At 46.0% G+C, this 25,693-nt stretch overlaps 1 protein-coding gene across 1 annotated transcript in view; it reads right to left on the bottom strand.

The window, feature by feature from the left end:
- Positions 1–1,914: 1,914 nt before the first annotated feature.
- Positions 1,915–25,693, bottom strand: part of RBBP8NL (RBBP8 N-terminal like) — a 36,287-nt gene continuing 12,508 nt past the window's right edge. Inside the window, exons 2-14 of the mRNA XM_081868210.1 lie at positions 24,772–24,936; positions 23,339–23,381; positions 22,185–22,280; positions 19,082–19,194; positions 18,764–18,836; positions 16,578–16,744; positions 15,417–15,499; positions 14,200–14,366; positions 11,715–12,501; positions 9,701–9,812; positions 7,699–7,760; positions 5,376–5,502; positions 1,915–2,665 (exon numbers count right to left, since the gene is read on the bottom strand). Of these exons, the coding sequence (XP_081724336.1) occupies positions 2,535–2,665; positions 5,376–5,502; positions 7,699–7,760; positions 9,701–9,812; positions 11,715–12,501; positions 14,200–14,366; positions 15,417–15,499; positions 16,578–16,744; positions 18,764–18,836; positions 19,082–19,194; positions 22,185–22,280; positions 23,339–23,381; positions 24,772–24,838 (2,028 nt within the window). The 5' untranslated portion in view covers positions 24,839–24,936 and the 3' untranslated portion in view covers positions 1,915–2,534. The remainder of the gene's footprint in view (positions 2,666–5,375; positions 5,503–7,698; positions 7,761–9,700; positions 9,813–11,714; positions 12,502–14,199; positions 14,367–15,416; positions 15,500–16,577; positions 16,745–18,763; positions 18,837–19,081; positions 19,195–22,184; positions 22,281–23,338; positions 23,382–24,771; positions 24,937–25,693) is intronic.

The following is a 25,693-nucleotide window of genomic DNA, read 5'->3' as shown; positions in this document are numbered from 1 at the left end:
TTGAAGCTCTTCACAATCTCTTTTAGTTTTTAGTTTTAACGGCCCTGAACAGGAAGTCTGCAGTCAGCTCCCACGTTGTTCACCCCTGAAATATGGAGAGCAGCTGCTATAACCTCCCCCCCCCCCCAATCCTTAACACAGAGTTCACTTAAAATAAAATCACTTATTTTAGGGTAAACTATGCAGTGGTTTAATCAATGCAGCATTTATGTCCAATCAAACTGGGTACTTGGCGATACGTAGGTGTTTTTTGTACCCTGTGCATATCAAGATCCAGAAGTTTTTGTTTAGTGTGTGGCACCTTTTCCCTTGAATTCTCGCGACGGGGTGAGCTCCCGTTGCTCGGTCCCTGCTCCTGCCAACCTAGCAGTTTGAAAGCACGTCAAAGTGCAAGTAGAGAAATAGGTACTGCTCTGGCGGGAAGGTAAACAGCGTTTCCGTGCGCTGCTCTGGCTCGCCAGAAGTGGCTTAGTCATGCTGGCCACATGACCCAGAAGCTGTCTGCGGACAAACGCCGGCTCCCTCAGCCTATAGAGCGAGATGAGCGCTGCAACCCCAGAGTTGGTCACGACTGGACCTAATGGTCAGGGGTCCCTTCACCTTTACCTTTCCCCCTATTAACTTCAAAGGTGTGATTGCTTCCTTGTCACCAGGACCCACCACCTGCAAAACTGATGTAGATCAAAAGCTACCAGGAAGATCACTAGGCCATTTCTGGCCCTCAGACTACTTCAGACTGGCAACCATGAGGATGTGGCTAGCACATATTGTTTCTTATCGCTGGTCCTTCAGACTTCCCCATCAGCCATGTGCAATAGCTAGGGCCCTTCTCCTTGCTGAATAATAATAATAATAATAATAATAATAATAATAATAATAATAATAATTTATTATTTATACCCCGCCTCCCCAGCCACTCTGGGCAGCTTCCATAGAAACCCAAAATACAGTAAAATATCACACGTTAAAAACTTCCCTGAACAGGGCTGCCTTAAGATGTCTTCTGAATGTCAGGTAGTTGTTTATCGCTTTGACATCTGCTGGAAGGGCGTTCCACAGGGCGGGCGCCACTACCGAGAAGGCCCTCTGCCTGGTTCCCTGTAGCTTTGCTTCTCGCAATGAGGGAACCGCCAGAAGGCCCTCGGCGCTGGACCTCAGCGTCCGGGCAGAATGATGGGGGTGGAGACATCTTCTGATGTGTGTGTATGGGGATCACAGGTGCAACAATATCTGAAATAAGATGCACTTTGGGAAGTTCTCCAGGAGTCGTCAAACCATGCTTTCGCCATCTTGGCCCAACACACCCTTTTGACAAAGGAAAGCTGCTTTCAAAGTTCAGCCCATTTATTCTTATCTTGCACCTCGCAGGACAACCTTATTCTGCCGCTGTTTCCCCAGTCCTTTTGGTGGGATTTGCAGCGCACCAATGATGCCTGACAGATACCTAGCCTACCCTCCAACATTCCCCTGATGAAAATCGGGATGTGTGTCTTTTGGTGTCGTGCTGCCGTGGGGGTCAGCAACACCACTGCAAGTGCCAACGCTGGCTGCAAGCGCCAGCTTATCCCCGGGACATTCCGGGATTTAATCAGAAGCCGGGATGGCTTCTATGATTCCAGGAATGTCCTGGGAAAATAGGGACAGTTGGTGGGTATGACTAGGAAGTCAGAACATTGGTCCATCCAGTTTAGCATTGTCTACACTGCATTTCAGCAGGTGTCTAGTGTTCCAGGAAAAGATCTTCCCAGTCGCACCTGGAGATGCTGGGGATTGAACCTGGAACCTTTTGGATTCAGAGTAGTTGCTCTGGCACTGATCTACAGCCCTCCCCTTGTGGATCCACAGGCTACAGGACATTTGATGTCCAGGCCCCTGCAGTGTTGCTGATTTTATAAAAGGAAGAAAAGACAACGGTACCATAGGGATGGGTTGTATTGGCCACAGAAGCAACAAAATACCATGTTTTGCAAGTCACTGAAAGCTGCCAGGTCTGCTGTAGCTCACCGTTGTCATCTCTGGTTTGCAGCAGCCCTCCAAGATATCAGGCAGGATCATTCCCCAGGACCTGATCATTCTAACTGGTATTGCAAGGGACTGAATTTGGGACCCTCTGTATGCAGAACATGGTCTCTCTGTCCTCACGTTGCAGTTGTCTCTTAATGCAACACTTAATGCATCACAGCGAAGGTATGGCAGGGCCAATCTGGTTGAATGCCAGAGAACTGGCGGAACCTGGACAAAAGGAACCACAGAATAGCCGAGCGGAACAAACCACCTCACTGCCAAAATCTCGAGAGAATTAACTGAAGAATTTCATAAAGCTCTCCAGAGTGCCTTGACGGTCAGTAAGTTACTAGTCCACATGAATTCACTTGTTGGTCAGGGATGTGAAGCAATGGCACCTGAGCAGGCTTGAGCTGTCCTGGTTGATGTCAGTGAGAATAACTGGCCACTGAAGGGCTTCATATCACAGCAGAAATATCTGACACCAGTTCAAGTGGTAGGATCTGCCCCAGCGAGAAAGCACATTCGGGCTATGTCTCTTCGTCTTCATTGTGGCTGGAAGCAGGGCTGCACTTTGCTGTTTCTTTTAGATCTTCTTGCACGTCGGCTAGGATCTGGGCTGCTTTGCCATTACGCCGGCCTTGAACAGGCTTCTTAAAGGCTGCGAAGAGCAAAACAGACAAAGGCGTTAGCAGGTTTGCAATGCATTCTGGTATAACGAACTGGGCAAGTTTTGTTTCAGTCTCTGGCACCTCATATAGAAGAGGTGGGCCAAAGGTAGATCAAAAGAGCGATTGCAATAGATCACCAAGTGATCTATTGCACTTTAAAGAGTCATGGCTTCCCCCAAGGAATCCTGGAAACTGTAGTTCATTAAGGGTCTGGGAGATGTTAGGTGACCCCCATTCCCTTAGACAGCTACCATTCCCAATCCCTGGGAAGAGGTATTGGTTGAAGCAGCTTGTGGAGTCTAAAGATCGGGTTTCCTGAAAACATCTCGCCCAGTTCCAATGTTAAGAGTCACACAAATGAGCAGCTCCCTGTCTATGACTTGGTTGCATGAGGGCCAGATTTCATGGTACTTTTGGCACAGGGCCAAAGATGAGCCACCCTCACAAAACAAAACAAAACAGGGAATGAGAGTGATGAATGGTGACACAGCTAGGTTGGGGGCCCTTCCAAGCCCCTAGTCCAACCTGACTGATTGCTGGTGCTGGACTTGGGTTCCATTCCATCCTTCCCTGTTGCCATAATTTCAGTGTTCTTTCTTCCTGGTTGGGAAAAAAATAACACAAACGGCTATCCTTGTTGCTGATGCAGGTTCTATAAAAGCTGGGGCAGAATTCTGTCCTAAATCCTAATCCTGGTCACAGACACTGGATTCAGCATTTCAAGAACCTGCTGTATTGAGAGCAGTAAAAAAAAAAAAGGACCCTTGGACGGTTAAGTCCAGCCAAAGGTGACTCTGGGTGCAGCGCTCATCTTGCTTGCAGACCGAGGGAGTCGACGTTTGTCTGCAGACAGCTTTCCGGGTCATGTGGCCAGCAGGACTAAACTGCTGCTGGTACAATGGAACACTGCGACGGAAAACAGAGTGCACAGGAACACTGTTCACCTTCCTGCTGCAGTGGTACCTATTTATCTACTTGCACTGGTATGCTTTCGAACTGCTAGGTTGGCAGAAGCTGGGACAGAGCAGTGGGAGCTCATCCTGTTGTGCAGATTTGAATTGCCGACCTTATGATCGGCAAGCCCAAGAGGCTAAGTGGTTTAGACCACAGCGTCACCCATGTTCCCCTGCTACCTTTGAGAGCGGTAATGTAAAGGGAGATGGGCAGCTGCTTGCAGGCCTGGATTAAATTTGCAAGCACTGGTATTTGAAAATACCAGTGTCCACCCCACCCCACCCCTGCCTACCATTGTCTTGCCCTTTGCAATTTTAACCCCTTCTGAGCTCAGCCCTTTGAAGGGAAGGGCCGAGCCTTTTGACAGAACAAGAAAAAGGAGCTATCAACATTTTGCGTCCAGGTTCATCAGACCTGTCAGAAAGGCAATGTGATAGGAACAGAAGCTTGTCAAACAAGCCCTCTTGCCTTGCTGACAATATCTCTCTCACATACTCAGTCAACATTGCTCTCTCTAACTCACACGCATACACACACAACCAAGCACACACTTTTTGACTGCGCAAACAGAGCCAGGGGTAGCGCTTTGGGGATGGAGAAAAGTATTTAAACTGTGAAGAGGAAGGGAGGGTTGTTGGTTATCCCCTCCGCCCTTTTTCAAGTGCCCAACCTTTATCCATTTCCTACTTTGTCACCTGCAGGAAATGCCAGTACAACACATTCCATTGTTAAGAGGTTTCCCCTTCTACAGGGAATGGGGCTTAACAATAAACACCGTTTGTGAAAAATGCATTCCCTGCAAGTCAATAACATTTCTCCGGAAAGGCTAAGCAAACACTGAACTGTGTACCTAGTGCACCTATTCAATTTACGTGTTACTAAGCCTTTCTCCTACTCTCTTCTCCCTCCCAGGTTGGCTTGGGCTAACCCTTTGCCAGAAAGCCAGCCTGGCCCCCAGACTCTCGAGTCCTCCCTGCTTGCGTTCCTTATCACGGCGGACTGTATCGCTGTGGACAAACATTTGCATAGCCTGGAATTCAGAGAGCAGAAGAGAGTGCCTGGCCTGTGCATAGGAAAAGCTAGCTCATTCTTTTCTCAAATGAGCCACCAAAACAAACAAAGTTCAGTGGACAGGGGCCACATTCATTTAAAGCGCCATGGTGCCATTTTAAACTGCCTTCCCCCCAAGAATTCTGGGAGCTGTTAAAGGCGCTGAAAGTTCTTAGGAAGCCTCTATTCGCCCCTCAGAGCTACAATTCTCAGAGATAGCTCTGTGAAGAGGGATGGATTGCTAAACTACTCTGGAAATCATAGCTCTGTGAGGGGGATAGGGGTCTCCGAACAAAGTAACAAGTGGCAACACAGGCAATTTAAATGTGAATGTGGCCTAAGTAAACAGGTGCAGTGTTATGTAAGACATGAAAAATAGTATACAGTGGACGCTCGGGTTGCGAACATGATCCGTGTGGGATGCACGTTCGCAATCTGCAGCGTTCGCAACCCGCAGTGTTCACAACCCACAGCTGCGCATCTGTGCATGCGCGAGTTGTGATTCGGTGCTTCTGCACATGCGCAAAGCGTGATTTAGCGCTTCTGCGCATGGCAACTGCCAAAACCTGGAAGTAACCTGTTCCGGTACTTCCAGGCTTTGGTGGTCCGTAACCCAAAAAAACACAACCTGAAGCGTCTATAACCCGAGGTATGACTGTATCTCACAATACATGATTCTGAACCCCCTGTTTGTACCCTTTGTCAGCAAATTGTGTCCCCTTTTCCGCTTCTTTTGCGATCTCTGGGTGATCTCAGTTGTGCAACAATATTTTTCTTTCACGGGAGCTGCTTGGAGGCTTTCATCATCACAAGTGCCAATCACCTATTAGGGGGAAATTATTCAGACATGAGTTGCAGATGTGCAAGTTAAATGTCCCGTAGCATATGGGAACCCCACCTTTTCCCCTTCAGTTGTGCTCAAGTTTTGCACTCAAAAATCAGGTCTGATCGGAAAAATTCTTTTCCTCCTTCTGTATTCCGCAAACAAGACACTCTTTCAACCCTGCCTACAAGTGAAACACAGCTCATTTTGGATTAAAGTCAAGTCCTTTCATAGGTCATTCTAGGTGAACAGTGTATGATTAGCCAGAGTGATGCCCTTACCATTGGCCTTGCTAGTTAGCTATCCTGGCTATATTAGGATTAAGGTCATAACTTGAATCATAGAGTTGGAAGGGACCACAAGGATCATCTAGTCCAGCCCCCTGCAATGCAGGAATCTTTTGCCCAATGTGGGGCTCAAACTCACAGCCCTGAGATTTAGTCTCATGCTCTACCAGTTGAGAAACTCAGCTTTGGAAAGACAGCTTCCATTCCTTCCAACCACTCTGTTGCAAGTCTTCCTTTTAGTGATTGATGGGACTGATTTAGAAGGGACAGCCGAATACATTCTGCTGCCTGGGGCAGAGGGCAAACGTTTGGTGCTCCCCACTGCACATACAGAAGCCAGCTGGGCTGACAGATGAATCTGACTGGAACACTGGCAATGGGGCAGTGTCTCCCACTGCAGCTGATGCCAGCTGGCTAGCATAGGGGGCACAGGGCAGGTCAGATGCAGCACAAATCTCTGTCCTCCAGCCCAGAGGAATGGACAAGGGGCTTGGCAGGAATGCCTTGGGGGAAATACTCAAATGTCCACCAGAATCTGCCACCTGAGGCAGTTGCTTCACTCTGCCTAATGATTGGGCCAGCTTGCAGCCCAGCTGAATCTCATAAGGCCATGCATCTCATGAGCTGCCCACTTTGTCACCACACTTGTCTGCCCACGTGCGACATTGGAGCAGGATCCTGGCACACCATATGGAGCCCCCTTTCTCTAGTGGCTTCTCTTGACTTAGTTGAGAGCATAAGGTTTGATTAGCATTGCCAAAGGTTCTCAAAAGTGGGGAAATCTCTTGTTTGTGGGGTTAATGAGACCCATCAGCCCTCCCCATTTAAACTATGAGGCAGTTTTGTCTTCAACCTAATGTCATATATGACACCAGGCTGGGTAAAGGTATGGCTGGACCAAAAGGGGTTTGCAGATCAGCGGTGGCTTCAAAGCCATGTGATGATGATGATGATGATAATAATAATAATTTATTATTTATACCCCGCCCATCTGGCTGGGTTTCCCCAGCCACTCTGGGTGGCTCCCAACAGAATATTAAAAACACAAACACATCAAACATTAAAAACTTCCCTAAACAGGGCTGCCCTCAGGTGTCTTCTAAAAGGTTGTTTATTTCCTTAACATTTGATGGGAGGGCATTCCACAGGGTGGGTGCCACTACCAAGAAGGCCCTCTGCCTGGTTTCCTGTAACCTCACTTCTCGCAGTGAGGGAATTGCCAGAAGGCCCTCAGAGCTGGACCTCAGTGTCCAGGCTGAACGGTGGGGATGGAGACGCTCCTTCAGGTATACTGGGTCGAGGCCGTTTAGGGCTTTCAAGGTCAGCACCAACACTTTGAATTGTGCTTGGAAACGTACTGGGAGCCAATGTAGGTCTTCCAGGACCAGTGTTATATGGCCTCGGTGGCCGCTCCCAGTCACCACTCTAGCTGCTTTGATGTACCGTATTTTTCTTTGTATAACACGCCACCATGTTTAAGACGCCCCCTATTTTTGGGGACTCAAAATTTAGAAAATGGGGGAGATTGCCTCCGTGTATAAGACTACCCCCCTTTTTAAACATTATTTTTTTAGTAAACAAACCCTAGTCTTATACACGGAAAAGTATGGTACTTTGCAAGCGCCGATAACAGCTGATTCTTTGGGTCTTGCATTACACCGCGCCTTGCCTGCACGGTTTGATTTCAAACTGTGCAAGCGAAAAATAGTCATTGTGACATCAGCTGAATGACAGGTGGGCATATTCAGCCAAGTAAACCCAGTGCTGCCCAGTTGCCTCCTAAATGAGTCCCACACTGAGAATGGGTTGTGCTTAGCCAGAAGGTAGACTCTACTTGGTGTGTGTGTTTGGGGGGGGGGAGACAGGTGTATGTGTGGGATGATGAGCAAATACACAAAAGGGAACAAACCTCGCTATCGGATGTATTGGGCTCCTCAGATTCTTCATTGACCGACTCAGAATCTCCGTTGCCTAAAGGAAACAATGGCAGATGAAAGATCAGATGTTGGAGGACTTGCAGTTTCCAGATGAGGAGCCACACCAATATTCAAATGACAAGCAAACAAAACCTCTGTGTGTGTGTGTTCCCACCCCACCCAGCTGTCAATCAATTGAGAGATCCTTCTCCCTTGATCTGATCTCCTTATATGCAAATCAGCACACAGCTGCCTTTAAAAAACAAAACAAAAACTTTCCCACTAGCACAAAAATCCTGATTCTCTGGTCCGGGCTAGAGCTTCTCAAAATCAAGCCATAGAAGCCAACTCTACTTTCCAGCTCAGCCAGTAAAGTTGAAATTACGGATGTGACTTTTATTGTTGTTGTTGTTGATATAGGAATAGTGCTTTCTCCCCTCATACAATAGGAGGGCCAATCAATCATTTTACTGCAGCACCAAGAAGGAGTGGGGAAGGGTCAAGTTTCTAGTCCTCACAGATGTAGAGAAAATTTAAAAAATGGGGATTTTCCTGTGGGGGCTATAATTAGGAAAAGCTTGTGATTTCCTCATTGTCTTGAATCAGGGATCATTCCCTTTGCAACTTCCTATCGTGTGTCCATATCTCACTGGTCTGCATGCAGGAAGTCGTAGGTTAAATATCTGAAATCTCCAGGTAAAAAGACCAGGAGGCAAATGCCTGAGACTTTGGAGAGCTGCTGTCAATCACAGCAGACAATACTGATCTAGGTGAACAAATAATTTGAGCAGGTGGGGCTTGCTTGGGTTGATATGGCCACAGGCTAAAGTGAGAAGTTTCTGGTCTTGTTGTCCGAAAAGCCTTACAGGGTGCTGGAGGTTTCGGTTGAGCACAAAGACCTACTGTCTGTTATAATCAAAGTTTACTTAAATTGGAGGCACAGTGTGTTCAAACAATGCAGTCGTCCTGGATATAAGGAGTGAAACTACCAGTTGAGCAATAGAAGTTTCTTCGGAAGCCACAGAACTTAGACGTTGCTACTGAGAGGATTAATTACAACCATTAGGGGAAATGTTTCTCAAGCTTTGGAGTGCAGTTTGATGTAAGAGTGGTTTGGTCAACAAGGGATGTCTACATTTCTTGTTGAAAGAAATGGTAGCTGTGTCAGTCTGTTACAGCAACCACAGAAATAGAGTCTTGTGGCACCTTAAAGGCTAATGGCGCTTCCAGTTTGTCTCTATTTTTGGGTGGGATTCAGTCACATACAGGCAAATTCAGGTTGGGCAGTTACAGTTGATTTGGAGGTATTGGGCAGGAAACACACTTCCCCCAAAAGACCAGACTTTTGGCGATAAGGAAAGTGTCGGGAAAATGCATGGCAAAGTGTAGGATAACACTTGCTTTGATGCAACCTCATCCAGTGTCCTCACAAACAAGTTGAAATTAAATGCTAACTAAATAGTTAACAGGGACGCGGGTGGCGCTGTGGGTTAAACCACTGTGCCGCTTGGACTTGCCGTTCAGAAGGTTGGCGGTTCGAATCCCCATTGTGAGCTCCCATTGCTCGGTCCCAGCTCCTGCCAACCTAGCAGTTTGAAAGCACGTCAAAGTGCAAGTAGATAAATAGGTACCACTTTGGCAGGAAGGTAAACGGCGTTTCCGTGCGCTGCTCTGGTTCACCAGAAGCGGCTTAGTCATTCTGGCCACATGACCCGGAAGCTCGGCCAATAAAGCAAGATGAGCGCTGCAACCCCAGAGTTGGTCACGACTGGACCTAATGGTCAGGGGTCCCTTTACCCCTTTACCTTTAAATAGTTAACACCGTCTAATCTCCCAGCGAGCAAATCATGGTGCCGATGTTGTTGTTGGAGTCTGTCTGTCTGAAAAGATGAGGGCGTGCTTCATGCACCTGGGGCCTGCTAACTTAGAAAAACCCTACAACCTACCAAGAGAAATGTTGTTCCCTATCACTGTCTCTCTGAAAGTGCAGGTTACCTGGCTGGTCCATTTTCTGCTTCTCTGCTTCAAAAGGCACCTTTGTCTCTGAATCGGCTGTGGCGTCACAAGACGCCGGCTTGTACGTGGGAAGTTCTTGTAATGAAGAGATCTGCAGAAGTCACAGACAGATGTTTGTGGCCAGAAATATAGCAGCTCAACACAAACACACTCACACCAATAACACCCAGCCTCCATCATGGCCACAGACCAGGAATCCTCAAAGGCAGATTCCTCCAACATCTGCAGCTGTAAGGAGACGGGTGTATTTCATGGACTGTCATATGTGGAGCTGTAGCGCAAAAGGAGGGATCTCTGCCACCAGACTCTGATAATTGGACCACAGGCTCCGGAGAGCTTTTAGGAGTTTCTAGTCAATGAATAGCTAGCCTAGCCTATCAAGATCTGTTGGTTTCTCCGGACTCTTCTGAGTCCACATGTATGTCCTGCCTCAGCTACAGAACACCTCTCCAAGGTGCTGATCTTATGTTCCCCTGCTTACCCACCTCCAGCACAGCTGGGGTGATCAACTGTGCTTGTGGTGAGTATCTCCATGGACCAAAACAGCCTCCATGGAACATCACACATGACTAGCCTTCCTTCTTGATGAGATGGGGAAAGGATGTAATTGAGTGGTAGAGCACAAATCTTGCATGTAGGAGGTCTGGGGTTCATTTTTCACCAAAAGGCACCTTGGTGGGGCTGGAGTGACCCCTCTCTTAAGTGTTGGAGAACTGCAGTGAGTCAGAATATACAGTGGTACCTCGGGTTACATACACTTCAGGTTACATACACTTCAGGTTACAGACTCCACTAACCCAGAAATAGCACCTCGGGTTAAAAACTTTGCTTCAGGATGAGAACAGAAATTGTGCTCTGGCGGCGCAGCAGGAGGCCCCATTAGCTAAAATGGTGCTTCAGGTTAAGAACAGTTTCAGGTTAAGAACGGACCTCTGGAATGAATTAAGTACTTAACCCGAGGTACCACTGTACACTACTTGGCTATATATGCCAGCAGTGTAAGGTAGCTCGTATGTTCATGAGACCTCTGTTCAAGTCCTGCTAAACACAAGCATCACTGTAAGAGAGAATCATATCGGATTCACAGAATATGAATCATGAGTTGTGTCCAGCTCAGACAAGACCCACTGAAATTTATGGACTTTAGTTAGTCACACCCATTAATCTCAATAGGTCTGCTTTTACATTGGATACAGCTCCCACAAGCGCATATGAAGTGAATGATGCTCATGTTCAGTCAAAGGTGACATGACTGATGCAGCAGACAGATGTTTCCTGAAGTGGACCCATGAAGTGTGGATAATGTACCCGCATCTTTAAGCACCTTTACACACATATGGTGAGACTCTGATCGGATCTGACTGTTCATGTGTGTATTTAAAGATGTGACTATGTCATCTACACTTTAAACACATAATGTGCAAAACATCTGCATGCCACATTCGTCTTAGCCCTTTGCAGATATACTAAACAGGTAAAATGTGTGGAGGACTGGGGGCAAGAAGGCCTTGAGGCAGCTGACTCTCCACCAGATGTATAGCCGCTTGTTTCAAGGTCAGAAGGAGCCCATGCATGGACAAGTGTATTCACACATACGTACAATACAGGAGTGGGATTGGCTGGCAAGTATTTTGTTGTGCCATTTGATTGTTGCATTTTATTTATGGATGCGTATGTTTTATTGCTTGTGTAATTGGTTTCTATACTTGTAAACACTCAGAAGCCTGTTTTGGCATTAAGCGGCATATAAATCCATCCATCTATTCATCCATCCAGCCATCCTCAATGGCGAACAAGGTGATTTGCTGCTGTCCAAATCAAAGAGGCTCTTGCCTAACTGTTGTCCTAGGCCGTAGGACTGGTAGGAGGGCAAAAACATTGCAAAGGATAAAAGTGGTATAAAAAACATAAATGGAAAATGGTTTTGTTTATAAACAGAAGTGACAGTTCAGAAACAGCCTAACAGAAGAACTCTTGGAGCATTTTCTCTTACCAGAGATGCTGCGAGGTTCTCCTTGGCTCCCACGCTGAGCTGCTCTGACTCTTTGCCCCTGTGGAGACGTTCAGCTGCATGGAGCCAGGTGGACAAATCACTTTTATGAAGGACGGGGTCTTCAGCTGACCTTTTAATCGGACTTCCAGGCTCCTCTTCCCCGGAGGACGGTTGCGAGTTGGCTGCCTTCAGTTTCTCTCTTCCTCTTCCATAATCTGATAGGTCTAGGGGTACTTCTGTGAGATACTCCCTCATGACGTCTGCCTTCTCTGCTTGCTCCAGTTCCTCCCTGTCGATCAAGAGAAATCTCCCTAGCGTTCCCTCACTAGAGTCTCCCGAACTGGACCTTTCCTTTTTGCACTCCTTGCCTGCCCTCAGCAGTGGGGAAGGCGATCGACGCTCGGCGCGATCTAATCCGTCCTCCATCTTGGCATTGCATTCCTGCTGTTGCATCAATAAATAACGGAGCTTCGCTTGATGATTAAGAAACTGGAGTCTATTCTCCAAATGGCGGTCCTTCGTGTACACCATAGCGCCAGGGAGATCGAAGATGGCAGCTTGGTCTTCCCAGTCGTCTTGTGACTTCATTCTGCCTTCTGCCTCTCTGGCCATTAGTAAGCGGTGAGGGAAACCACTTTCCCTGCTGCTGGAGTTACTCTGGAGCCCAAGATGGTGCAAGGCAAAGTGTTGGCCAGGGAGGAAGGGTTGCTCCTTTCTGGTGGCAAACTTCAGAGCCTTGTAAGATGAAGCAAGTTCCCGGCAGTCCGATTTGCTGGCTCTTAAATAACTGAAATAAAGCATGACTGTCATCAACACTACTCAAAAATCTGCCAAGAGTCGCAGGGTAGTATTCAACTACTGTCAGGGCCGGATGAAGATGTTTTGCTGCCTGAGGCAAAAGACAAGATGGTGCCCTTCCCCAAGGCACATACAGAAGCCAATTGGATTGGCAGCTGAGTCTTACCTCAATACTGGTGGAAGGAAAGTATCTTCCACTGTGCTTGAGGGCAGCCAGGTAGATTAGGGGGTACAAAACATGGTACCCACAGCTCTTCCTGCCCCTCAGCTCCTGCTGCCTGAAGTAGCTGCTTCCCTCTGTCTCATCACAGAGCCAGCCCTAACGTGTCCCATTAGTGGAAGGACTTCTGGTTATGCAGTGAGACTTCCCCTCTTCTCCTTTCCCCACATGTACCAAACCCACATGTACCCCACTTCCCAAATCTGCTGCAGACAGTTGGGAGAACCCCTAAACAGCTTTAGGGGAGGCATGGGGGAGAACGTTCCATTGCACAAACAGCAACCCTCGCACTGATAGAACAAGAGTTTTAGTGCTATATTGGGAACCATAACTTCAAATGGCTCAGGCTGCATTTCAGCAGGGTGCTCACTTTCCATTTATTATCCTGCACTGTTGGGGATTAGACTAGATGATGCTTTGGGTCCTTTCCAATTCAACAATTCTATGACTCTAGACTCCATAGTGAGTGACTTTGTTTTGGTCAACCTGGACAGAAGGTCGAGGTGGTGAAGCCATCATCTAAGTGCTCCTGATTCACCATGCTATGCTACGTTCAGATGTAGTGAACTTACAGCACATTGTTCCTTTAACAACATCTAGTCTCCTGACTCCTCTCTCACCTTTGTTTTGTCCTGGGAGAAATCCTGCTGCAGGCCTGTAATAGAAGCCATGCTAGAAATCTGTATATAACCCTGATAATAAACCAGTTACATTACCGACACCTGTGTGGGACCTGAATTCACTGGTCACGTTTCAACATACGGCACACATCCCATTGCAAGCACTTCAATAAGATGTGTGGGCTGTTGCTCTATACTGGAATCTAGATCTAAAAGCTGTTTCACATGGTGATTTGTCCTCCTTTTCTCCCTCTGCAAGCCAGCGGCAAGGATGTGTCCCTCTTTACCCTGGTGATCACTTTTTCTGTATGCCACCATAAGCAAAGGATCTAGAAACTTGGTTTCCCACCCCTTCAAATGAAAGTTGAAAATGCAAGGGAGAGGCCTGGGATATTCTTGAAGAGACCAGGCAGGCTCTTGTAGCTCACACACCCCAGACTGCTCCTGATGATGATGATGATGATGATGATAATAATAATAATAATAATAATATATTTATACCCCACCCATCTGGCTGGGTTTCCCCAGCCACTCCGGGCGACTTCCAACACAATATTAAAATAAAGTAATGCATCAAACATTAAAAGCTTCCCTAAACAGGGCTGCCTTCAGATGTCGTCTAAAACTGGTAGTTGTTCTCTTTGACATCTGCTGGGAGGGTGTTCTACAGGGTGGGTGCCACTACCGAGAAGGCCCTCTGCCAGGTTCCCTGTAACTTGGCTTCTCGCAGTGAGGGAAGCGCCAGAAGGCCCTCAGAGATGGACCTCAGTGTCCGGGTAGAACAATGGGGGTGGAGATGCTCCTTCAGATATACTGGACCAAGGCCGTTTCTTGAGTTCTTACTTACGCTTCAAAGCTGGGAATTCGATCAGATGCTGGGGGTGGGGGCGTTTCACTCGCAGGGGGTAGGATGGGACTTCCTGGGCAATCCCTTTCCTGAGAGCAGGATCTCGAGCTGGGCCTCAGTAACGCAATTGTTCCGTGCAACTGGTTGGCTATCCTCTGAGAAGAATACTAATAACAGAGGGGAGACAGGAAGAGGAGAAAGGCTTTGTTGCATTATTTCAAGCCTGCATTGTCTGGGGGAAGGAGGCAAAAAGGGGAGGCTGAAGGGAGTGGGGAAGTCTCGTTTAACATTTTCAAGAGGCAGGGCCAGAGGCGTAGCGTAGGTGGGCCATGGCCCTGGGTACATTTTTTTTTTAGGGCGCATTTTTCTCCTCATGCCGCGCCACTTTGCAAGTCCGATCCCACATTCCAGGCTCAAAAAGTAGCATGAGGCTGTGTAATAATAAAATTTAAGGTCTTATATATATAATAAATGTTCATCAATGTACCAACCAAGCATGTACATTGATCAGCACAGGAAGACCGCCCTGAAACCATTTTGACTCCCAGACTGACCAAATGTTTGCTCTGCAAGGAGGGAGGGGGTGAGGGAACCTTCCCATTGTCTCAGGAATTGGGAAATCACCATCTCAAAGGGTGAAAGACTCCCAGGAAAGTCAATCAGATAAGGCATTATCAGATAACCTGGCAGACAGGAAAAACAACAACATTCAGATTTCTGTTGTAGACCACCTTTTCTGTGATGTAGGTATGATGTTTGTGGGGGGTGGTCTTGGGTTACACCCCTTCTGTGATGTATGTATGATGTATGGAGGGGTGGTCTTGAGCTCCAGGGCAGGGAATTTAAAATGTCTATATAAGACAGACCTTTGTTTGGGGGTCCTCCTCCTCTCCTGCGCGTGAGGGGAGCACCCTGTTGCAACAGTTCAATAAAGATCAGGCTTACTAGCTGCTTTGCTTCTCAATATTCTCTGGTTGGCCTCTGTTATTTTCTCCTATCAATAAGGAACCCACATAAGAACTCTATACAGGCTCTTGGATACCCCATAGGGGAAAAAAGGGTAGATTTTGTTTACAACAGCTATCAAGGCCTCTGGAGCTGGAAACAGGCCTGTGCCCTTCAAATGGGTCTCAACAGCCTTGCTTCATCCATTGCCTTCCTCTTTCTTCTGGTTTCGGAAAGATAGAGGATAACAAGTGAACTAGGGAAATGCTTACCATCTCCACAGCACGTTCTCCCTGGAGAAGGATGTTCGGAGAGACCCTGCTATTTGGGGAGCTTCTCTGTCCTGGAGACTGATCTGGAAGAAGGAAAGAGAGGACCGGATGTTTCAAAGAACCATAGGTTCGTGAGTTGGAAGCAATCATGAGGGCTGTCTAGTTCAGTCCCCTGCATTGCCTGAAACCTTTGCCCAACGTGGGCCATATTTTTGAATCCAGAGGACCCATCCAATTCTGGTCTGCCACCCTCAGAACTTAAGAGCCAAAGTCCATCTAGTCCAGCAATCTGTTTTCATGGTGGCCAACAAAATGCCCACAGGAAGTCTACAAGCAGGGCCTGAGCAGTGCTCAGTGGAGGCTGGTCCATTACGGCAAATGGCACATTGCCCCACCAACCTCAACCAGCCCCTGCCTGCCTGCCTTCTTACTGACATGCAGTCTAGGGAGCACCAGTGGCTGCCAACTTCTTCTAACTCAGTGTTGCCCTTAAAGACCTCAGCAGGGAAGAGGATGGAGACAAAATGAGAATGAGTCTGCTCAGTATACCTGGAGGAACATCTCCACCCCCCCCCATCGTTCTGCCCGGACACTGAGGTCCAGCTCCGAGGGCTTTCTGGTGGTTCCCTCACTGCAAGAAGTGAAGCTACAAGGAACCAGGAAGAGGGCCTTCTCGGTGGTGGCGCCCGCCCTGTGGAATGTCCTCCCACCAGATGTCCAGAAAATAAATATCTTTCTGACTTTTAGAAAGTTTTTAATATTTGATGTTTTATCATGTTTTTAATATTGAGAGCTGCCCAGAGTGGCTGGGGAAACCCAGCCAGATGGGCGGGATATAAATAATATATTCTTATTCTTATTCTTATTCTTATTCTTATTCGTATTCGTATTCGTATTCGTATTCGTATTCGTATTCGTATTCGTATTCGTATTCGTATTCGTATTCGTATTCGTATTCGTATTCTTATTATTAGTCTGTCATTGCTTTGACTCCACTTACTGTTGACCTCTCTGCCTTATGCTTTACCAGTTCCAATGGGTGCCAACACCCATTGCTAAACACCTCAGGAGGTTGCCTACGAGGGCAATTCTGCCCTGGGCCTAGAAGGGTTCCCTAGCCCTGCCACAGAGCAAACTGGGGCCAGCCCCAGGAGAACATGCCTCCTGCCAGCGGACGGCCGAACGGTTCGTCATACTCGTCTTCTGCTTCTCGGCTTGTGGATTTCTCAGCGCTGGATTTCCTGCTCTGTGTGGAGATCAAGGGCAGCGGGGAGTTGGGGTTGGAGCTCCCTTCTCTTGACGACCCTCTCAGAGGCTTCTGTCTGTCCCTGTGGAAGCACAAAGGAAAAGAATAAAAAAAAGAAACTACAGCAGGGATGCAGGCTGAATTGCACCATTTGCATGAGGAGTGAACGCTAGAATCCTCTTAATCCAGGCACCCCCAAACTTGGCCCTCCAGATGTTTTGGGACTACAACTCCCCTCACCCCTAGCTAACAGGACCCAGTGGTCAGGATGATGGGAATCGTAGTCACAAAACATCTGGAGGGCCAAATTTGGGGATGCCTGTCTTAATCTTAATCACTGAAGAATTGATGATTTTTAATTATGGTGCTGGAGGAGACTCTTGAGAGTCCCATGGACTGCAAGAAGATCAAACCTCTCCATTCTTATGGAGATCAGCCCTGAGTGCTCACTGGAAGGACAGATCCTGAAGCTGAGGCTCCAATACTTTGGCCACCTCATGAGTAGAGAAGACTCCCTGGAAAAGACCCTGATGTTGGGAAAGATGGAGGGCACAAGGAGAAGGGGACGACAGAGGACGAGATGGCTGGACAGTGTTCTTGAAGCTACCAGCATGAGTTTGACCAAACTGCGGGAGGCAGTAGAAGACAGGAGTGCCTGGCATGCTCTGGTCCATGGAGTCATGAAGAGTCGGACACAACTAAACGACTAAACAACAACAAGTCTTAATCTTTACCTATAGCATTTATAGCCCACTTTTCATCAGTTATCATCTCTCCTTGACAAGGCAGCTTAGGATAATTGTTCAAAATTATCCGTTGCAATAAAAAACAGGGACACGACGGAAATGGCAGCTAGTCAAACTTCTCTCCTCATTCCCATCACTGCAGCTCCCAGGAATTCGTAAGTAATGCAAAAGCTCCACCTGCTGGTCGCTATGGTTACCTTCAATAGCAGAGGTTCTGTGCAAAAAAAAAAAAAAAAAATGCACTTCTGTGCTCTATAATGCTGTCCAGCTAACTCTAACGGACTTCAGGTGAAATCTTCTGTTGTCACGGCCTGGTGATAGGTTCATGGTGCAGAGGTATGAGCTATTGTTTTATTTATTTAATAAATGGACACGTTGCAAGGAGGAAGCTGTGCCTGGGCTTCTTGGGGGGAAGCCACAACTGTTTCAAAGTGATACGATACTGCTTTAAATGTGTTGTGAAGATGATTCACTCTGTGTTATAATTTAAGAGAAAACTTACTGAAAATGCAATACAGGTGGTATTTAACCCCAGTCAAATTGGCAATGATATATAAGAAGAACACAAATACTTGTTGGAGGTGTAAAGAAGGAATAGACACGTTTATCCACATGTGGTGGGAGTGCAAGAAAAAAGAGAATTCTGGGAGGTTATTTATAATAAAATTTTAAAAAATGTTTACGTTTTCATTCAACAATAAACCTGAGGCTTTTTTACTTGGTATTATGCCATGAGAAATTACAAAAACTGCCTGACCTATATTTATGTACGTGACCACCATAGTGAGGACGCTAATAGCCAAAAATGGGAAAAGTAACAATATTCCCACGAAAACTGACTGGTTAGAAAAAATGATTGATAGAAAAAATGATAGAAAAAATACGCACAGCTCGCAAAATTATCTGGGAGATTAAGAGGAAACACCACACAAAGAGTTAACAAGGATTGGTCAATATTTAATGATTATCTCAAAACCTATATAGAAAACACAAATCTCCTGACAGAAGTATAAATAAATTTAATAAACAGAGAAGTTAGATGAGAGAAAGAGAGGAAGAGAAAAGTTAGACGAGAGACAGGAAGTAATCACATAAAGGATAAACATAATAACCAATATGCAATGTGCATAGATTAAAGTCTGACAAAATTACACAATGAGACTGGTTGGAAGTCAATAACCACAGTATGTCGGTGTCTTTGTGGGTAGGTAGGTGGAAGGGGTGAGATATGTGATGTGTGTTTTGTATGTAATGTATGTAATGTAATGTAAAGTGTGTACAGCTTTTGTAATGTATTGATATTTATAATAATATATATATATTTTTTAAAAAAACATGTGTTGTGAAAAACCTACTCTGTGCCGCAGAGCCTCTTAATTTCTTCTTTCAGGCTCTTGTTTTCCTCTCTCACCTTGTTCATTTCATTACCTGTAACGGAGAAGAGGAAGAGGTTTCTATATTAGGTCAAGCTGGATGCATTCTCTGATTTCTAACACTCAGAAGTGGGCATACACAGGTGGCATTTTGCAACCATCTCCCGATGTTTCATCCCTCTACCCAAGCTTCAAGGACAACGTCCCACCCATTCTTTACTAAATAAAGAGAGATGGACCCGACTCCCGTGTATCGCTCTTTCTGACTGTGAGGAAACACCAGATTTCCTCTGCGCTTACTGAGGATGAAGATGTGCTGAAGGCTCTGGAAATGGGCCTTGCCAAACTCGCGTTGCTTCTTCTTCGCAAGCTCCTGGGTCACTTGGCATCTGTCGCAGAGACCAGCTCGCAACCTTTAAAAGGTAATTCAGAGACAAGGAGAATGTCACATCTTGATTTTTATTTTTCTGTAATAATTTTTATTTGATTTTACAAATATTCATTTATAACACTCCAAATTACATATCCATATTTAGAGATTTCTCCAAATTCTCTGGACTTCCCACGTTCCCCTCCATTGTTCCTATTGTACACAATCTTAATTGCATATTATTCCACAATCCATGTTTTGTAACTTTCCATCTAGCCCATAATGTTCCTTACATTACAAGTGTTATTAAAATACTGCTAGTGTTTTCATTTGTTTACAGTGACCTCCTAGATAAATTATAAATCCCCCCCTATTCTTTATTGAAGTTTAGGTCTTCTTGGTTCCCCGGTCTTCCAGCCAGTTTTGCCATTTTGGCATAGTTCAACAGCTTGATTTGCCATTTCTCTCTGGTAGGGACTTCATCTTCTTTCCATCTCTGGTCTAATACCATCCGTGTGGCTGCTGTCGCATACATAAAAAGTATTTTGTATTCCTTTGTTATATCGGTACCTCGAATTCCTAATAGTTTTTTTTTTACAAAAGTTTTTTTAAAACATCTTTTCCAGTTTGTTATATATCATTTCCCAAAATGCTTTTATTGCCTTACATATCGGCCACATATGATAAAAGGTACGAGAAAGTCACATCTTTAGAGCAGAGAGGCTGTCCTGGAAGGATGGCCTGAAAGAGACACAAACCCCCTTCACACTTAGTCATTCCTTCTATTTCCAAAGTTTCCGATTTCCAACGAGAGCCAGTGTGGATCAGTGGTTAGAGTGCTGGACTTGTTAGAATTCCTGCTCCATGATTGCAGTCATGGGATTTTTGTTTATCACATGACGGTGTATGTTTTGACTCCACAGAGTGGGAAGTGACGGAAACAGGATGTTTGTGTTACTGTGTTCCATGAAATGGGACTATTGTCCTTTGTTCTTTTTCCTCCTTGCTGTCTGATGCTAGAGAGAGAGGGAGCCATGTTGCAGTGCTCCGTGTGTGTTTATATGTAAATAAAGTAGATTAGCCCAAATGCTGAGTTGCTGAGGTTTGTCACACAAGCTGGACAAACTTTGTGGATCCCTAAGTGTGCTGATGTCTGTTGGCATTGGTCGCTGTGATGTTCGGGCTGAAGAAAGCTTTTGAAGCTCCCGAACGATCGACCAGGAGGGAGAGGACATGCCAGTCAGGCATGTGTCTCTGCCAGGGTCCTACTCGAGAGTAGGCTGAACTCCTGACAGGACAAAGACCCAGGAGACCAGGGCTCAAATCCCCACTTTGTCATGAAGCTCACTGGGTGACTTTGGGCCAGTCACTGCCTCTCAGCCTCGCCTACCTCTCAGGGTTGTGGAGGGGATTAAATGAGGAAGGCGAGAACCATGTATACCACCTTGAGCTCACTAGAGGAAAAGGCGGAACATAAATGCAATAAAATAAATAAATGAATAAATGTTTGGGCTGTGGGTGCCACTGCTTATGAAAGAACCCCCCCCCCCCAGCACCATTTGTGAGCGTTGAGGTTTTCAGAGGTACAAAGAAATCTGGGGGGAGAATCATCCAAAAAACAGCCCCGAGGGAGTCAAAGAAAGATGGGCGAGTGGACTGATATGGGTTTATTGGGTTTATTGAAAAAAATAATATAATGCCAGGAATCTGGCAGAGCAGTTCCAGCAATGTATAAAACGGTTTGGCCTTTTAAAGGGAAAATAAGGTAAAGGTAAAGGGACCCCTGACCATTTGGTCCAGTCGTGGCCAACTCTGGGGTTGCGGCGCTCATCTCGCTTTATTGGCCAAGGGAGCCAGTGTACAGCTTCCGGGTCATGTGGCCAGCATGACTAAGCCGCTTCTGGCGAACAAGGGCAGCGCACGGAAATGCCGTTTACCTTCCCGCTGGAAGGTATTTATTTACTTGCACTTTTTGGTGTGCTTTCGAACTGCTAGGTTGGCAGGAGCAGGGACCGAGCAACGGGAGCTCACCCCGTTGCGGGGATTCGAACCGCCGACATTCTGATCAGCAAGCCCTAGGCTCTGTGGTTTAACCCACAGTGCCACCCGCGTCCCTTCAAAGGGAAAATAGGATCAATTGAATAAGGGCGAGATGAATGAAGAAAAATGGAATGTGGATCTAATTAATGGAGTCATTTGTTTCAATTACAGATTATAAAAAAAACTATGAACTCTGTAAAGGAAAAATTAGTGTTTTATATATATATATATTATAGAAGACTGAATGTTACGTTTGAAAAGAAGATTCTTAAGCCTCTTTGTAGACTGTATTGCGCTGATAAATGTAATCTGAATACTGAAATACTGTAAAAAGGGGAAGAGGGGTTCATTTATATTTATACTTTAATCAATATTATTATTTTTAAATAGCTTGGTATGGGAATATAAATAAAGAGCGTGTGTTTTGGACTCATGGGCTCTAGGCTGCTCTCTGAGATACACCAAGTATCCCCTAATTGGGAAGAAACAAAATAAAAAAAAATCCTTCTAGTAGCACCTTAGAGACCAACTAAGTTTGTTACTGGTATTAGCTTTCGTGTGCATGCACACTTCTTTGGATACCACGAAAGCTCATACCAAGAACAAACTTAGTTGGTCTCTAAGGTGCCACTAGAAGGATTTCTTAAAAAGATTTTTGACTACGGCAGACCAACATGGCTACCTACCTGTAACTAATTGGGAAGGTTTGTATACCTTGAATACAGAGAGAAAAGAGAAATAAAAACAGAAGCCTTTACAAGGTAAGGCCAAAAGGTCAAGGAAACAAAAGATGTGCTACATTACTATGCATAGCACGAATGGAGAACCTGTGGCATGCCGAAGCCACATCTCTGGGGATCAGTTAAGTGCGTACTGGAATTTACAGTGATCTTATTTCTCAAGCATCCTCAGAGGGCAATTGAGGCTGGTGATGGTAGTGGCATCGGTGGGCAGCAGAAAAAGCTGGGTTGGCATAGCTAGCACCTGTTGTACCTGTTTTCCAACACTTTCACGTTTTCTTTGAGGACTTTCTGTTGCTCTCGTAGCTGGTGGTTTTTGGCGAACAGCTCTTCGATTCTCTGGGTGTCTCTGATTCAGGGAGAGCACAAGGAGCAAAATGAGGAGGTCGGCAGATTCCCACACCCTTAAACAACATAGTAAGCTACTATAGACAGAGTCGCATCGTTGATTCATCTTGCTCAGTACTGTTCATACCTGGGGAACCTTTGACCCTCCAGCTGCTGCTGAACTAGAATTCCCAACAGCCTTGGCCATTGACCATGCTTGTTGTGACTGATGGAAGTTCAGCAACATCTGGAGCAGGGGTCAGCAAACTTTTTCAGGAGAGGGCCAGTCCACTGTCCCTCAGACTTTGTGGGGGGCTGGACTATATTTTGAAGAAGAAAAAAAAAGAAAACGAATTCCTATGCCCCACAAATAACCCAGAGATGTATTTTAAATAAAAGCACACATTCTACTCATGTAAAAACACCAGGCAGGCCCCACAAATAACTCAGAGATCCATTTAAAATAAAAGGAGACATGCTTTTCATGTAAAAATACATTGATTCCTGGACTGTCCGTGGGCCAGATTTAGAAGACAATTGGGCCGGATCCGGCCCCCGGGCCTTAGTTCGCCTGCCCATGATCTGGAGGTTCAAATGTTCCCCACATCTGGTTTACACTGACTGGCAGGGTTTAAATGTGGGATTAAATTTGGGGCCTTCTGCCACTGAGCTACAACTCCAAACAAATTGTTGTCAGAAGTGGGATTCAAACCCGCACCTCTGAGGACAAAAGGGACCTGAACGCAACACCCAAGACCATTTGGCCATCCTGACACCCCACCCCATGCTTGCTGTGTGGACAAATAGACCGATGGAAGTTTGTAGCATAATCCATGCTGAAGAAACCGCATAAGGAACAGGCAATGAAAAACTGCTCCCCGCTGTCAAAGCACCTGTGGCAGCCATGTTCTTCCGGCTATTTTGTATGAACCCAGCCACAGCTGTGAATGTGTTCCCATGGCAATTGTCTTGGGGGGGCCATATTGTGTGAACCGGCCCCAGATTTTTCTGAAATGTCCTCAAGTCCATCTTAGCCCCAGTCGCCACAACAAAAAAGAGCATAATATGTGCTTCACTCACCGACATCTCTCATTGGTGAGCTCGTTCAGTTTTGTTTGCAGGCCTGAAAGAGTTAAAAGAACATTTGCATGAGACTCTGGATCCTCACTGCATGTCAAATGACACTGTGAATGTCACATGACAAGCCTAAAGCATGTTGGTAAAGAAAATTCTGGGTTGAGGGACTACTCAACAGCCCAGATCATCGGGGTACAAGTCCCCTCGGGTCCATGCGGTCAGTAAAGGAATAAAATTCTAGCCAAGTAATTTGGAGCAAAACAGCAGTCAGTAGACTTAGATCCTTCATTGTTGCACAACAGGTTCCAACAGTAGTAAGAACCCTAAACATGGGGCGACATTCACTTTTAAAACTTTCCCACCACATCCCAGAATACAGTTCGCACAGCATCATTAATACATCATGCATCACTAAAATGTCAGAAAGGGGAGGGTTACACAAGATTAGCATAGACAGATGCGTCAGGGAAACACCCAAGTATAAGATGAGCACAGGCAAACATGTCTCAAGTACCCACCACTCAAAAGTACAATAGAATTTCCTTTGCATGTCTGGATACTGAGGCAAGTCCGGTGATGAGATTTAGCTTCCCTTGGCTAACAACAAGCCCAGCAATTGTCATCTCTGGGCATTTCCTGGGGTAGGAGGTGTGTATACAGTGGTACCTCGGGTTAAGTACTCAATTCGTTCCGGAGGTCCGTTCTTAACCTGAAACTGTTCTTAACCTGAAGCACCACTTTAGCTAATGGGGCCTCCTGCTGCCGCTGCGCCACCGGAGCACGATTTCTGTTCTCATCCTGAAGCAAAGTTCTTAACCTGAAGAACTATTTCTGGATTAGAGGAGTCTGTAACCTGAAGCGTATGTAACCCGAGGTACCACTGTACATGTCTTCACGCTTGGGGAGGTGGAAGGGAAAGAAGTCCTTTTCCCAAGGCCAAAATAGCGTTGGAATGGAGGAAACTGGCAAAGCAGTTGATTTTATATACTGTGGTACCTCGGGTTACAGATGCTTCAAGTTACAGACGCTTCAGGTTACAGTCTCCGCTAACCCAGAAATAGTACCTCGGGTTAAGAACTTTGCTTCAGGATGAGAACAGAAATCGTGCGGCGGCAGCAGGAGGCCCCATTAGCTAAAGTGGTGCTTCAGGTTAAGAACAGTTTCAGGTTAAGAACAGACCTCCAGAACGAATTAAGTTCTTAACCCGAGGTACCACTGTAATTTTTAAAGCTAGGTATCTTCCCTGAGCTGTCAGGTCGAAAGGATACATTCAGGTATAATATTTGTAACATGCGTGAAAGGGCTAAATTTGGCCCCTGCGTCTGAAGTTCCCCAACCTTGCTGTATTTACCTAACCAGAAGTTCCACGGACCATGCTTCTCTTCCTGAATTAAGCAATGACCATTTCCTTAACTTCTTTTAAAATGCTCTCTTACCTTGGACTTCCTTCTCATGCAATTCCTTCAGTTTGTTCAAGAATTCAGCAAAGTTTTCTGTGGCCATGATCTCCGTGTGGTCTCGGGGGTGCGCCCAACTTGGCGGGGCAGAAATGAAACCAGGTGCTTCCTGTTCAGTTTTTTCTCTACCATCCAGTTTGTAGTCTGTAATGAAAGGATGAATAAATGTAATGAATAATATCAAACGGGTCAAATTGGGTTTTTAATAACGTAGCTCCGACTGCACTGAATCGTAGAGTTGGAAGGGACCCGAGGGTCATCTAGTCCAACCCCCTGCAATTCAGGAATCCTGCCCACAGCTGTCCCTGGGTGGGCTCAAACCATCAAACTTCTGGCTAATTCATTGCGTCAGAGTTTATTAAGCCCACCCCCACCCCCAATAAACACGTGCCCTTCTTTCTGTGCTAAAAAATAATGTAATAATAATAATAATAATAATAATAATAATAATAATAATAATATATTATTTCTACCCAGCCCATCTGGTTGAGTTTCCCCAGCCACTCTGGGCAGCTCCCAATCAAGTGTTAAAAACAATGCAGCATTAAATATTAAAAACTTCCCTAAACAGGGCTGCCGCCGGAGCACGATTTCTGTTCTCAACCTGAAGCAAAGTTCTTAACCTGAAGCACTACTTCTGGGTTAGCGGAGTCTGTAACCTGAAGCGTATGTAACCTGAAGCGAATGTAACCTGAGGTACCACTGTATATGAATGGAGTAAGGAGGTGGAGCCTTAGGAAAATCAGGAGGGGAATGTTTCAACAACCTGTCTGGGCCCATGAGCACATTTGGAATTTTGAGGAAATGCCATGGGCATCAGGCACGAAATGGCTGCTCTAGTGGCAAGGCATGTCACAAAATGACAGTCGCAAGGCGTGGCACAGCCAGTCTTATAAATAAG

Source organism: Podarcis erhardii (assembly GCF_964252035.2).
Source record: "Podarcis erhardii genome assembly, chromosome: 6".
Lineage (NCBI taxonomy): Eukaryota > Metazoa > Chordata > Lepidosauria > Squamata > Lacertidae > Podarcis > Podarcis erhardii.
This window is presented reverse-complemented; position numbering and strand designations above follow the sequence as displayed.